Source organism: Somniosus microcephalus, chromosome 10 (assembly GCF_052327205.1).
Source record: "Somniosus microcephalus isolate GS21.2 chromosome 10, FLI_Smic_1.0, whole genome shotgun sequence".
Taxonomy (NCBI): Eukaryota; Metazoa; Chordata; class Chondrichthyes; order Squaliformes; family Somniosidae; genus Somniosus; species Somniosus microcephalus.
In genome coordinates, this window is record NC_140996.1 from 147,184,506 (window position 1) to 147,198,641 (window position 14,136).

The window sequence follows — 14,136 nt, forward strand, 5'->3', positions numbered from 1 at the left end:
CGATGGCGGGGGAGTCCCGAACCAGGGGTCACAGTCTAAAGATAAGGGGTAAGCCATTTAGGACAGAGATGAGGAGGAATTTCTTCACCCAGAGAGTGGTGAACCTGTGGAATTCTCTACCACAGAAGGCAGTGGAGGCCAATTCATTAAATATATTCAAGAAGGAGTTAGATATATTTCTTAAGGCTAAAGGGATCAATGGATATGGGGAGAAGGCAGGGACAGGGTACTGAATTTGGATGATCAGCCATGATCTCATTGAATGGCGGAGCAGGCTCGAGGTGCCGAATGGCCTACTCCTGCTCCTATCTTCTATGTTTCTATGTAAGTATGAACCAACCATCTACAAATAGATCGCTACAGATGTATTCTAGTACAAAATGCAGCATCAATACCTCCCGGCACATAGCATCATGTCCTGACCTATCCCCCCTTATCTACAACCTCAGTATGCTATCTGATCTCAGTTTGGTTTTCTTTCCCAGCTGTCCACTTGACTCTGCACTGTTTATCAAGTATGAAGAAGTGTCAACTGCTGTCTTCCTGCCCTTCCAGTTTATAAAGAAAAGATCACCTCTCAGAAATGTCTCAAAGCATTTCATGAAATTAATTCAAGTACCATTCACCCATCTCCCCTGTGCTCGTTGACCTACATTGGCTCTCGGACCAGCAATACCTCAAATTGAAAATTCTCTTCCTTGTACAGGAAACTTTCTGGTATCCGGCACTGACTGGACTGAGCTGGTGCCGTTAGATCAAAACTGCCGTATAAACCAGCGGCAATGTTAAAACATAGAGCTTTTCAGCTCCGTGTGAATCAACAAACCCTTCAAAACAGTCGGCTGCAGCTGCAAGCGTCTCTAGCTGAAGTTGTTGCTTAGCTACAGGCCTTGCAGAGCCTGACTGGGGAAAAAAAAAGCAATGAGAAGTAAAAAAAACTTATAGAAAACGGCTCCTGAATTTTGCCGGTAGATAGAGCTTTCCGGACTTTTAACCTCCGGTTAAATGAAAGTTTCCTGTATTCCAAACCCGCCATGGCCTCGCCCCTCCCTATCTCTGTAACCTCCTGCAGCCCTACAATTTTCTGAGAACTCTGTGTTCCTCCAATTCTGGCCTCTTGTACATCGATAATTTCAGTTGCCTCACCATTGGCGACCATGCCTTCAGCCATCTAGGCCCCAAGCTCTGGAATTCCCTCCCTAAACCTCTCTGTCTCTCTACCTCTCTCTCCTCCTTTAAGACACTCCTTGAAACCTACTTTTTGACCAAGCTTTTGGTCACCTGCCCTAATATCTCCTTTTGTGGCTCGGTATCAAAATTTGTCTGATATCACTTCTGTGAAGCAACTTGAGACATTTTACTCATTAAAGGCATTATTTAAATGCAAGTTGTTGTGGTGGAATTACATATGTTATGTGGGCAGCCATTTTGCAAGAAGCTGCAGACAACAATGAGCTGAGCTACCACTTCATTTATTTTTGGTTGTGTTGAATGAGGGACAAATATTGGCCAGGTCTTCAGGAGAAGTTCATGTTCTTCTTCAAAAAGTGCTGTGGGATCTTTAACATTTACCTGAACCACTAAAATAGGACCTTCATTTAATGTCTCATCCCATCCAGTAGTCAATCCTTCGGGTCCTTTGCCAAATGTGTCACTTGAAATGTCTGTGAGTCTCCCTGTCCAACCTCCTGTTGGCTTGGTTGATATCTCTCCTAAAGAGATAGCTGTCTCCACCATATCTGTCAGATCATTTGCTCTTGGAACTCTAATGAGGCCTCTGGAGTGTCCTTCCTAAGGTCCTCAACATATGTGCCATCAAATTTGTCCCTATGTCATCCCTTTATCCCTCCTGTTAAGTCCACTTTTTTTTCCTCATTGAAAATTTGTGCTCATCCTATTTCGAAGAAAGATGATCCTTCTTCCCCTTCCAACTTCTGTACTATTGTTCCCATTATCATACTCATAGAATTACATAGAAATTACAACATGGAAGCAGGCTATTTAGCCCAAGCAATTTATGTTGGCCCACTGAGCAGTAGTCCTAATTCAACGTGCCCACCCTGTTCCCATATCCCGTTAACCTTCAACCACCTATCTGAACTATTGTTAAAGGTTGACACTGACTCTGCTTCAATCACTAATTACACTAGTGCATTCCACAGCCTCATAACCCTCTGTTTAAACAGGTTTCTCTTGCTCAATATGCTAAATCTCTTACAATTAACCTTGTATCTATGTCTCATCATTATAGACCCTTCAATTACTGCAAACAGTGGGGTAGATTTTACACCCCCCCCCCCCGCCCCCCCAATGGTGCATGGGTACGGAAGAGTTAAATTCAGCCTGAAGCTGTGTGATGAAATAACTGTGTTCTGATATTTGTACTTGTACTTGTAATGTCTGGAATGTTCCACCAGGGGGAACCACTAATGCTCCTCCCTGGCCCCGCCCCTCTTCTGGTATGTTCTACCAAGGGCTCGGTTCGATGATGAACTCTGTAACTCTGCCATGATTCTTATTTAATAAAAGGCTTCAGTCTTAAGCTTTAACTTCGGATTCGGGCAGTTATTTGGCACATCAATTTTATTAAATAACAACTTTTGGAAGATTGATTGATTTTTGAAACCAGAGCGTCTGGATATCGATCCCCATTCGGCAGATGCATCGAAGAAATTTACACATTGGCTCCGATGTTTTGAACACTTCATCGCATCATCGACTGATCCGACGGTTAACAAGTTGGGTCTTCTAACCAACTTGGTAAGTCATCAAACTTACTCTATAATTGAAGATATTACTACATATGAAGAGGCCCTCGCAGCTCTTAAAGCCCAGTACCTTAAGTCGGTTAACGAAGTATACGCCAGGTATCTCCTGTCTACTCGCAGGCAATTACCCGAGGAATCTCTGGACGATTTCCTGCAGGACCTTAAGGCTTTGGCTAAGGGTTGCAACTACAAGGCTGTCTCTGCCATAGTGTATCAGGAAGAAGCCATCCGCGATTCTTTCATATCTGGCCTCCGATCTAATTATATTAGAGACTCCTCGAGAACGACTCGTTAGTTTTAAAAACGGTTGTCGCTGCTGCTCGATCGTTAGATGTAGCCCAGAAGAATTCAGAAGTGTATGCATCAGCCCATGCATCTCTCTCAGCCTCGTGTGTTCCGAGTATGGAGGCATCCATAACACCAATGGAGCCCCCACTTAATCCTATTGTTGCGGCTGTGCCCCATGGGTCTAAGTGTTATTTTTGTGGCCAATCTAAACACCCCAGGCAAAGTTGCCCAGCCAGAGAGGCTACCTGTTTTAAATGTAAGAAACGGGGACATTTTAGTAAAGTGTGTAAGGGTAATCCTGTACCCGATGTCTTCTCTGCTGCCGCCTATCGTTTTACTCTAGCCTCGGCTACGGTTGACCAGACCATACAGTGTTCCTTGTCAAAATCTATGATGGACATTAAGATTAATGGTCGTCCTACTGGGTGTTTGATAGACTGTGGCAGTACTGAAAGTTTTATACACCCCAACCTTGTTAACTCCTGTTCATTGAAGGTGTATCCTACTCGAAGTGAAATTGTGATGGCGTCCAAATCCCTTACTTCGGAGGTAACTGGATATTGTAAAGTCACATTGACCGTTAAGGATACGGAGTATAAGGACTTTAAACTCCTCATATTACCTCAGTTGTGTGTGAACTTAATATTAGGCTTGGACTTCCAGTGTCAGCATGAGAGCGTTACCTTTAAGTATGGTGGATCTCAGCCTCCGCTCACAGTCTGCGGCCTTTCTACTTTAAACGTAAGTCTGCCTTCTTTGTTTGCGAACCATGCTCCTAATTGTAGACCTATAGCGACTAAGAGTCGACGGTATAGTTCAGAAGATAAAACATTTATAAAAGAGGAAGTGGAAAGGCTTCAACGGGAGGGAATCATCGAACACAGTGATAGCCCGTGGCGTGCCCAGGTGGTGGTGGTTAAAACTAATGAGAAAAAAAGACTTGTGGTCGATTATAGCCAGACTATAAACTTGTATACCCAATTAGACGCCTATCCTTTGCCTCGTATTTCTGAGATGGTGAACCAGATAGCTCAGTACCGCGTGTTCTCCACCATTGATTTAAAGTCTGCCTACCATCAACTCCCCATCAAAATAGAAGACTGACCTTATACGGCCTTCGAAGCTAATGGGCGCCTGTTCCAATTCCTTCGGGTGCCCTTTGGAGTGACGAATGGGGTATCCGTCTTCCAACGGGAGATGGATCGTATGGTGGATGAATACGCGTTGGAAGCAACATTCCCGTACCTGGACAATGTTACCATCTGTGGCGTGACCAACGGGAGCATGATCAAAATCTCGCGAAGTTCCTAGAGACTGCAAAGAGGTTAAACCTGACCTACAACGAAAACAAGTGTACCATCAATACTACACGTTTGTGTATTCTTGGTTGCGTTGTGGAGAATGGGGTAATCGGGCCAGACCCTGAAAGATTACGCCCACTTAAGGAATTACCTTTACCTCACACTGTAAAAGCTTTAAGAAGGTGTCTGGGATTCTTCTCGTACTATGCCCAGTGGGTGGCTAGCTACTCAGATAAAGTCCGACCTCATATTAAGTCGACGTCTTTTCCGCTATCGGCGGAAACTCAGGAGGCTTTCCTTAATGGGCCAGAAATTCGCGGCCAAAGGCGTGAGTGCGCTCGGGGTACTCACGCATCTGGCCGTTGGAAATGCCGGCGTTCAGCATGAACAGCGCATGCGGGGAACGCCGGCATTTCCAGACCTCGAGCGCGTGCGACTGCACAGGCAGCGCTTGCGCAGTGAACTTCGTAGATTTCATTCATGAAATCCGTGAGGGTAAGTCCTCAGAATTTACACTTGAAAAAAGCAAGTGTAAAGTGGTTCATTGGCTGCGGAGGAAGAAACATTTTATCGTGGAGCTTCTGAAATGCAATATTTTTGTTTGGAAAGGGGAGGGAAGTTATTTTAAGAAATTTTAAGTAAGTTTTAAAGTTAAAATTATTTTTTTTTTTTTTTTTTTTAAAAAGGGTTTTCAGAACGGTAGGTAGAAGGAGCAATTGTGGCTGTGAATGGAATGTGAGAATGAGTTATGTATGTATGTCCACATATATTCCTTTACGTATATGTATGTATGTTTTATATTCCTTTACTAATGTGTATGAATGTATGTTTTTAATTATGATTTTCCAATAAGTTACTTTCTCTGAAAGTCATAATTAAATAATACATTCATACACATAAGTAAAGGAATATATACATAACACGCAAAGGAATATATACAGACATACATACTTTCAGAAGCTCCACGATAAGAAATATCTTCCTCCGCAGCCTCTGGAGCAACTGTACCCATGCTTTTTTCATGTGTAAGTTGTAATGACTTGACCTCACTGAAAGCATTAATGAAAGCGGCGAATTATACTGCGCACGCGCTGCCTGTGCAGTCGCACGCGTTCTGCCTCTGAACCCCTTCGTTCAGAGGACAGGAAATGCCGGTTTTCCCCACATGCACTGTGCATGCTGAAAACCGGCATTTCATCCAGCCAGATGCGTAAGTACCCCGACCGTACTCGCGCATTTGGAAGGGAATTACTGGGCCAACATTTTACATGTCAATAAAATGAAAAATTTAACAATTGCACGACTTGCCCCCTCGCATCTGCGACTGAGGGTCCAAGGAGGTGCATTGCGCAAGAGGTCATCATCGTACGTATCCTCACACTGTTCCCTTTGGGGAACTGTATGAAGTGGTGGAAGGATTTATGGCCGTGATTAACGCTCATTCCGTGACCGTAACCATCTTTGAACCAGCCATTAGGGTGGTTAGTCCTATGGCGGGAGGGTTTTACGGGCTCCCACAACCCATCTGAGGGGGGGGGGGGCCACCAACACCCACGGACGCAAGTATCCCGCTGGATGTCCACCCAGAATTTAAAGTTGGAGCTCCGACTCCACTTGCCGGGACTGTCTGGAGTGGGGTTCAAAACCCTACTCCTTCTGGCCCAGCGGCGGGGATGCTTACTGCTACGCAAAAGGCCCACTCCGCACAAAAGGTGACACCCATACGTTTCCTGCGCCTTTTCCCTCCCCGTGACTGGAGCCCTATGCTGCCATTTCACGTTGCTAATCAGATTGGGCCTTTGTCATAGCGGTAGGATCCCCGCTGCTGGGCCAGATCAGGGTAGGGTTTCGAACCCCGCTCCAGACAGTCCCGGCAAGTGGAGTCGGAGCTCCGGCTCTAAATTCTGGGTTGACATCCAGTGGGATATTTGCGTCCGTGGGTGTGGGTGGCCCCCCCTCCTTGTATAGCTTGTGGGAGCCCGTAAAACCCTCCCGCCATAGGACTAACCGCCCTAATGCCTGGTTCAAAGATGGTTACGGTCACGGAATGAGCGTTAATCATGACCATAAATCCTTCCACCACTTCATACAGTTCCCCAAAGGGAACAGTGTGAAGACACGTATGACGACGACATTGCTAAATAAATAAATGGAATTAAAAACATTCTTTTAGGGCTTTTAAAAGTCTTTAAATTGCTTTAATTCTGTTTAAAACTACTTCAGATTACTCAAAATAATGTAAACATTTTAAAAAGTTTATAAAAGTTACCAAAATCTTCAAAAAACTTCCAAAAACCTATTTAAACTGCTGCTTTGCATGTAAAAATGGTTAGCAGCTTGACAGAAACATTGGGGGCATGTCCAGTGAAACTGAGACCTCAAGGGGCGTGTCTCACTTGCACTGCACGCTCCTGGCTTCGCGCTGGCTGCACTCCTGGGCGGCGTGACGTCATACGCTGCCCGGGATTCTTCTTCTGGAAACACCAATTCCAGGCGTCCCTGGAGCTGATCGGCAGTAGCGCGGGGTAAGTGTAAATACGGGGCTTGCACGCGCTGCAAGCCCCGTTCTGGAATTTCTGGGCCAATATCAAACGGGACATTGAGAAGGCAGTGGTATGTGCCGTGGATGAGAAGATCCCATTTCAAGTGGAAAGTGATGCATCTGATTTTGCGTTGGCAGCAACTCTTAACCAAGCTGGTAGACCAGTAGCCTTTTTCTCTCGTACATTGCAAGGACCAGAAGTTCGACATTCTTCAGTGGAAAAGGAGGCACAGGCAATTATTGAAGCAGTCAGGTATTGGAGACATTATCTCGCTGGCCAACGTTTTACGCTCATTACTGACCAGTGATCTGTGGCCTTTATGTTCAACACTAAGCAGAGAGGCAAGATCAAAAATGATAAGATTTTAAGATGGCGAATAGAACTGTCAACATATGACTATGATATTCAGTACAGGCCTGGAGTATTTAATGAGCCATCGGATGCTTTGTCACGAGTATGTGCTAGTCTAGGTACAGATAAGCTTCAAAATCTCCACGACGCACTCTGCCACCCTGGGGTTACCAGAATGAACCACTTCATTAAGTCCCACAATCTACCCTACTCTATTGAGGAGGTCCGGACAATGACCAGAACCTGTCATGTTTGTGCTGAATGCAAACCCCGCTTCTATAAGCCGTCCGAGCCAGCTCATCTTATTAAAGCAACTCGACCATTTGAGCGTTTGAGTCTCGATTTTAAAGGTCCCCTTCCATCGAGCGACCGTAATGTCTATTTTCTTAATATTATAGACGAGTACTCTCGGTTCCCTTTTGTTATCCCCTGTCCGGATGTGACTAGTGCTGTTGTAATTAAATGCCTCTGCCAACTGTTTTCCTTGTTCGGCATGCCTAACTATATACATAGTGATAGGGGTTCTTCCTTTATGAGCGAAGAATTACGACAGTTTTTGCTATCGAAGGGGATTGCAACGAGTAGAACTACCAGCTATAACCCTCGTGGTAATGGGCAGGTCGAGAAAGAAAATGCGACAGTGTGGAAGGCTATCGTACTGTCTCTGAAGTCACGAGGCCTGCCGACCTCTCGCTGGCAGAATGTCCTGCCAGACGTGCTGCATTCCATAAGGTCTCTTTTGTGTACAGCGACGAATGCCACCCCTCATGAAAGGATGTTTAGTTTTCCAAGAAAAGCTACTAATGGAGTATCGTTACCCACATGGTTGACGACCACGGGCCCTGTGTTGTTGCGCAGACATGTGAGAGGCCACAAGACTGATCCACTGGTGGAGGGAGTACAACTCCTCCATGCTAATCCCCAGTATGTGTATATTCAATATTCGGATGGGCGAGAGGATACGGTCTCTATTAAAGATCTTGCACCTGCTGGAGCTCAAAAAGAGTTCGACTCTGAGAGTAGAGTTTTCAATCGTGGTATTGGACCTTCAGAGACACAAACCCTCAGTGTGGAAAATACTGATGATTCTGGGAATTCGAATGAACCGGAGTTAGTACTCCGGGAGGAGCCTCAGCAAGAGTTACGTCATTCCCAGAGGATTATCAGACCTCCTGACAGACTGAATCTATAGCGGGGTGAATGTGATGAAATAACTGTGTTCTGATATTTGTACTTGTACTTGTAATGTCTAGAATGTTCCACTGGGGGGAACCACTAATGCTCCTCCCTGGCCCCGCCCCTCTTCTGGTATGTTCTACCAAGGGCTCGGTTCGATGATGAACTCTGTTAACTCTGCCATGATTCTTATTTAATAAAAGGCTTCAGTCTTAAGCTTTAACTTCGGATTCGGGCAGTTATTTGGCACGTCAAGCTGCACCATTTCTGCCTGGTGACATTTTACCTTCACCGGTTCTGAAGTCGGATAAGACTCCGGCTGCAAGCAGGCGGGGGCCTAATTTAAATCTAAAAGTCATGGCCTGATAACATCATCAGTGCTGCAATACCATTTCAACTTTAGTATTCGGGAGGCCATGGGGCCAATCCCAACAGCTAATACATGATTGAAGTCATGGAGTGGCCAAAAGAGGCCAAGGTAAGTTTTAAAATGTTACTTTTATGTGAAATCCTTGTGGGCCAGGAGGAGCAGGATGTACTCCCCCAGGCTTTGCAACGGATCTTTGGGCTTCCCCAGACCTGGCCTTGCCTCTCCTTCCCCCAACCGGCATTGGAACAGCAAACCCCCCCCCCCAGAACTTACCTTATGACCGGGATTGGTCCCCTGCGATATCCTACTCCTGTCCCAATTCCCGCCATCTTAGGGTGGGAGATTAAAAAAATTTAGAGGTCCAGCTGTTAAAAATCAGCCGGGCCTCGCCTGCTTCATGATTTCTGGGTGTACCGCCCACTTCAGGTCCCCCACGCACCAATCCCGCCTCAAGTTATAATCGATACCAGTCTGTTTCTATCTACTCTGTCTATCTCTTCATAAGTTTAAACACCTCTATTAAATCACTCTAATGAAAACCCATTTTTTTCCAAATCTTTTATTGTAATTGTATTTCCTCATAACAGGCAGCAGCCTAGTGAATCTGTGCTGTACCCTCTATACTGGCTCCATATCCTTCCCGTAGTGTGGAGCCCAAAACTGCGCATAACACTCCAACTTTGGACTTACTAATATTTTATATACATACACCATTACATCGCAACTATTCCAAATGTTTTGCGATAAAACCCAGTATTCCATTATTTATTGTTTATAGCCTTAGCCACTTAAGGTGCTGCTTTTAACGTCTTGTGAAGCTGAGGTCCCTAATACCTCTTCTCTTCCACATTACCCAGAAGGCAAAAAAATGTATATGCAGTATACAAATAAAAGTTTTCTATGTTGCATTGCCAATTTCCAAAATAATAAAACAAGTCACAACTTCTATTGATTTAAAAAAAGTCTTCCTTTTCAGAAACAACAGCCAGCACAAACAGAATTTAGCAAAAAGGTAAGTTCACAATTTTCCTAAATGGTGTGTTGGATTTAATGGGGTTTTTTCTGTATTGCATTAAGAGATTTCCTGCATAGGACATGACTTTATTTTGCAGGATAGCTCTGGGAGGCCATTCTTCCTGTTTAGGGTTGTCATATTGCTATATTTGATGCAAGTTTAGGATATTGTAGTGACATTACACCTTACTCATGTCATTTTGAAATGAACTATGTTTCTTTTGTAATTCTGTTAAATATTTTGCTCATAATATTTGATATTGTTAATTCCAGCCTCAAAGTGGGAGAAATCTTGATGTGTATTCACAATAAACAAAACTTCATCTGAAACGTATGTATATTTATACTTATAACATTTCCTGGTAGTGCAGAAATATAAAGTCAATTTATTGTAGTCCAGTACTTTCATTTTATAATAAATAAAAATGTATTTATAGGAGACTAGATGGTGCAGTGCATTAACATACTATCCATTCAGTTCTGGGACTTGTGTTTGAATCCAATTCAGACTGATGGGATGATTATGGATAAAATTATTCCCAATTTCTAACCAATTTATGGATGTACTTTTATAATGAAGTTGTCAGTTATAATCTGGAATATAATCCAGGAAGAAGGAATGTTGTCCAGGACTCCATATTTGTCACTCTTCAAGGAAACTTTACCCTGAACCTGGCCCAGCATGCTATTCAAACCTGGCCTGGGAATGCATAAGAGTGAGATCCTCCTCTGCAATCCCACCCGAAATTGGATGGGATCATGATAGAGAATGAAGGAAAATGTAGGCAGTCAGGCCTACTGCTTCCTGAAAAGGTGACGGTGGGTCCCAGGAAGTGGCAATAACAGCCATGAGGTATCCCCATGTATGGAGAAAGCCTTGTAGTAGCCTCGGTCCCTCCATCTCAGCTCCGGTCTCAGCTGGGGCCTTTAGTAGGACATTGATTCTGACCTTCAGGGTGCTTCTGCCCCTTTAAGAACCCCTGCATCTCTAGTGCAGCACTGTCAGGATTGTCCTCTTTGAACTGGCGGGTTCCCTCTTGGTGACAGAACTCCACCCCAAAGAGTAGAATCCTACCTAAGTACCAAAGGTGGAGATGAGTTCCATTACCTTGGTGAGTTTAAAAACATTCCAAAACATATAGGCCCTGAAAATCCATGGGGAGGGGGCAACACATCCTGGAAAAAGTGCAGAGATACACCTGCCCAGGACCTCCTCCACCAATGTTGGGGGAATCTCTTGTTTTCCTTGCCAATGGCTATTGGAAACAGGACAGAATGTCCAGTCAAGATCGTTGGGTCTGGCAGATGTCAGAGCCCCTTTGAAAAGAAGTTGTAGGAGCCCTCCACCGCCTCTTTTGTAAGGGACCCCTTTAAAATTATTATTTTTTTTAATTAGAGATATTTCTTTGAAGATCCAGAAATGGCTCCACTTCCACGTTTTATCAGGCATACCTCCAATGACCCTATGGCGGGTTCCTCTGAGGACTGGGAACATGAGAAATCCCAATGTAAGGTGTCCCTATTCGATTCCACTCCCTCCTGCATCAATGGCCTTGTTTGGGGCAGGAAAAGAGTCCGCCTCAAACTGACAATACAGGAACTAAATTGTGGTTCTTCCAATGCATTCCCACTGAAATTCTACTGGGAGTGCACTGGAAGGGCCGTGGATTTTAAGTCCCGTGTGTAAAAAAAAAAAAAAAAAAAAAAAAAAAAAAAAAAAATCCCAAGTTGGATCAATAGAACTTTTTCAGCACAATTGTATAATTATAAAATGAATGTTTTATTGATGATGAAAAACTGAAGCAAATATTTGGTGTTTTCAATAATAAATAAATTTGGTTATATCATGTATTATCCATTCATTATTTTATCTGAAGTTTTATGGCCATGCACTCAGCTGCACTGAATATAGCTGCTAAAATGCAGTGAAATCTGGTGAAAATGGTTTAATGCTTGGACTGCATCACATTAATAACCTGATCTGAGAATCTTCAGATAATATAAAATTGGCCTGCGCTTTTGAAATATTGTACAAAAGAATAACAAGTGTATGTATAAAATTTATTTTTATTTACAGATTTTTTGGAATAACCACTTAGGAATAACTGAAAGATCTCAGAGTAGTTACAAACTGCAATCGACCTCCATCCCTTGAAAGTGTCTAATAATCATCAACTACAGGCAAACTGTAACTTTGGACAACTTCTGCTAAATCACAAAATGTTGTAATATGTGGCTGAAAATTAGAGTTGTGCTTTCTACTGTGAATAATAAATATTTCACACAGCATTTGTTATTGTCTATTTATGTACTGATCTGATTTTTGATTTTCAGATTTTCGTACAATAAGTTGTGGGATTAGCAGCACTCCCTGGTAATGAAGTATCAGATAAGGAATGCCTCAGTCACTTGGGAGGGCTCCCGATCTCCCAGTGGAGCACCAGTAAAAATGTAGCTAGGGCTGTATGATATCAGAACAGACAAAGGTTCCAACATCCTGCCTCTCCACTGCCTAAATTAATATAGTGGTGGTAGGCATCTGCTCATGGCTGATCTGATCATATCTGAGGCCAGAAAAATGTATATCTATAAGGTGAGGAAATTCTCCCTTATGGTTAACTATATTTTTTCTTTAGTACTATTTGGTGCTATCCATTCTTTGTTACTGGCCTTCATGTCAGTCATAGCAGTAGCAGGAGTATCGTCGAGCACTGCTCCAATGTTGCTCACTCCGTGAATAAACATGGGGGGCGATTTTCGTGTTGAGCACACATTGAGCGGGCAATGGGTAGGACTATCTCACTGCCTTTCTGATGGCACCCGTGAGAAACCAAACCATTTTAATGGTCGGGCCTCATTGAGCGCTAGCAGCTCGCTGAAAGTATTGTAATGAGCACTCACAGGGGGGTTGGGTAAGAAATCCGACGGTTCCTCCGCAAAGCACTTGAAGAGGGATGGAGGCAATCCTGTGGGGGTTGGGCACGGAGAGACCAGCAGCAAGTGGGAAGATTGTTGTCAAGCCAGGAGGAGCATTCAAAGAATCAGTGCTGCAGGTTTCTTTCCCACGGTTTCCGAGTGGCCTGCAGCAGACCCTTTAAGGACTGCTCATTCGGCTGCTCAATGCACAGTTCCCACGACAAATAGCATAGGATCCTGATTTATAAAATCAAGTAGACTCCCGATTTGCTTATCTATTTCTTGGCTTGCTCCAAAATTGCAGCGGGAACTGGGGTGGCAGGTAGTGCGCTGTGATTTTCAGCCCACTACTGCCCTGTTCCCACTTAAAAATGGTGACAAAAACGCCTACAAAGTTTTCACTTCAGCCACATATTGGTCTAACACATTATACTGGACCATCATATTGTGCACATGGTGCAGGTATTCAACTACCCTCATCTTACAGGCAAGCCTGTAAATCACTGCAGCTAATATTCTCTGTTTGAGTCTCAGGTCTAGGATGTCTGCAACCCCCAAATCACCTCCAGCTTATTCTATCTCCTTCATGCTATGTGACTGCTCCTATGCTGGCGACTCACTTGTACAGTGGTGTTACTTGTGTGAATGTTTTCCAGTACAGTATATGATACAGTTTCACTCTGAAATCTTCCTTGCTGTTGTGGTCCAGGTTGTTCTGTGGAAAGATAATATTTAGGTACTGTACAGGTAGAGAGTATGAAGGTCTAAAGTACTGTTGATGTGTACCTACTGCAAGGCAGGTAATATTATTTATAAAGAAGGTTTACCTCTTAGTCCACTCTTCTTCTTCAGTATGGTGCACGGGAAAACATGAAAGAAGAAAGGCACTTGCCATGGTCATTAGCAGATACACATATTTTGGCTTCTGTCTCCCACTCCAGACTCTCTTACATGCAGCTTCTTGGGAATAATGCCAGCACCGTGATCTCCAGTAGCTCACCACTGATAGCCTTGTGTACCTGATGATTGAAAGCTACATATTGCTTGGGTTTCTTCCTGACATCAAAAAATCTGTTCTTCACTTTCTATTGCCTTCCACCAGTGATGATTTCCTCCTCAGCTTGCTTTCTTAAATTTTGATTACTGGTGTGCATCAAAGCTGAATAAATTGCCCACCTGGCTATTATCTCTTACACAATCAAATTCACCACTATCAGTGAGATATGCCATTCTGATTGATTTTTCCATCCTGGCTCTACTTCCATTTTCACTCAACACATTTGTATTGGGGAAAAGTTTGTTTCTTGTAGGAGCCAAGAGGTTCATTTCCTGCTTAAGTTGCTGAACTGTGATAATCATAACTGTTATTAGGATAATGATGAGAAAAACATTGTACGTAGTACTCCCAT

General features: G+C 43.7%; 1 protein-coding gene across 3 annotated transcripts in view; it reads left to right on the forward strand.

Moving 5' to 3' along the window:
• LOC147111739 (neuromedin-S-like) overlaps window positions 1-12,094 on the forward strand; it is a 32,722-nt gene extending 20,628 nt beyond the window's left edge. For 2 of the 3 annotated variants that reach the window (XM_085998931.1, XM_085998929.1), the window contains 3 exons: window positions 9,774-9,809; window positions 10,085-10,142; window positions 11,889-12,094. In XM_085998931.1, the coding sequence (XP_085855057.1) occupies window positions 9,774-9,809; window positions 10,085-10,123 (75 nt within the window). In that variant the 3' untranslated portion in view covers window positions 10,124-10,142; window positions 11,889-12,094. The remainder of the gene's footprint in view (window positions 1-9,773; window positions 9,810-10,084; window positions 10,143-11,888) is intronic. The other variant, XM_085998930.1, reaches the window with a different exon arrangement.
• The last annotated feature ends 2,042 nt before the right edge of the window (window positions 12,095-14,136 follow it).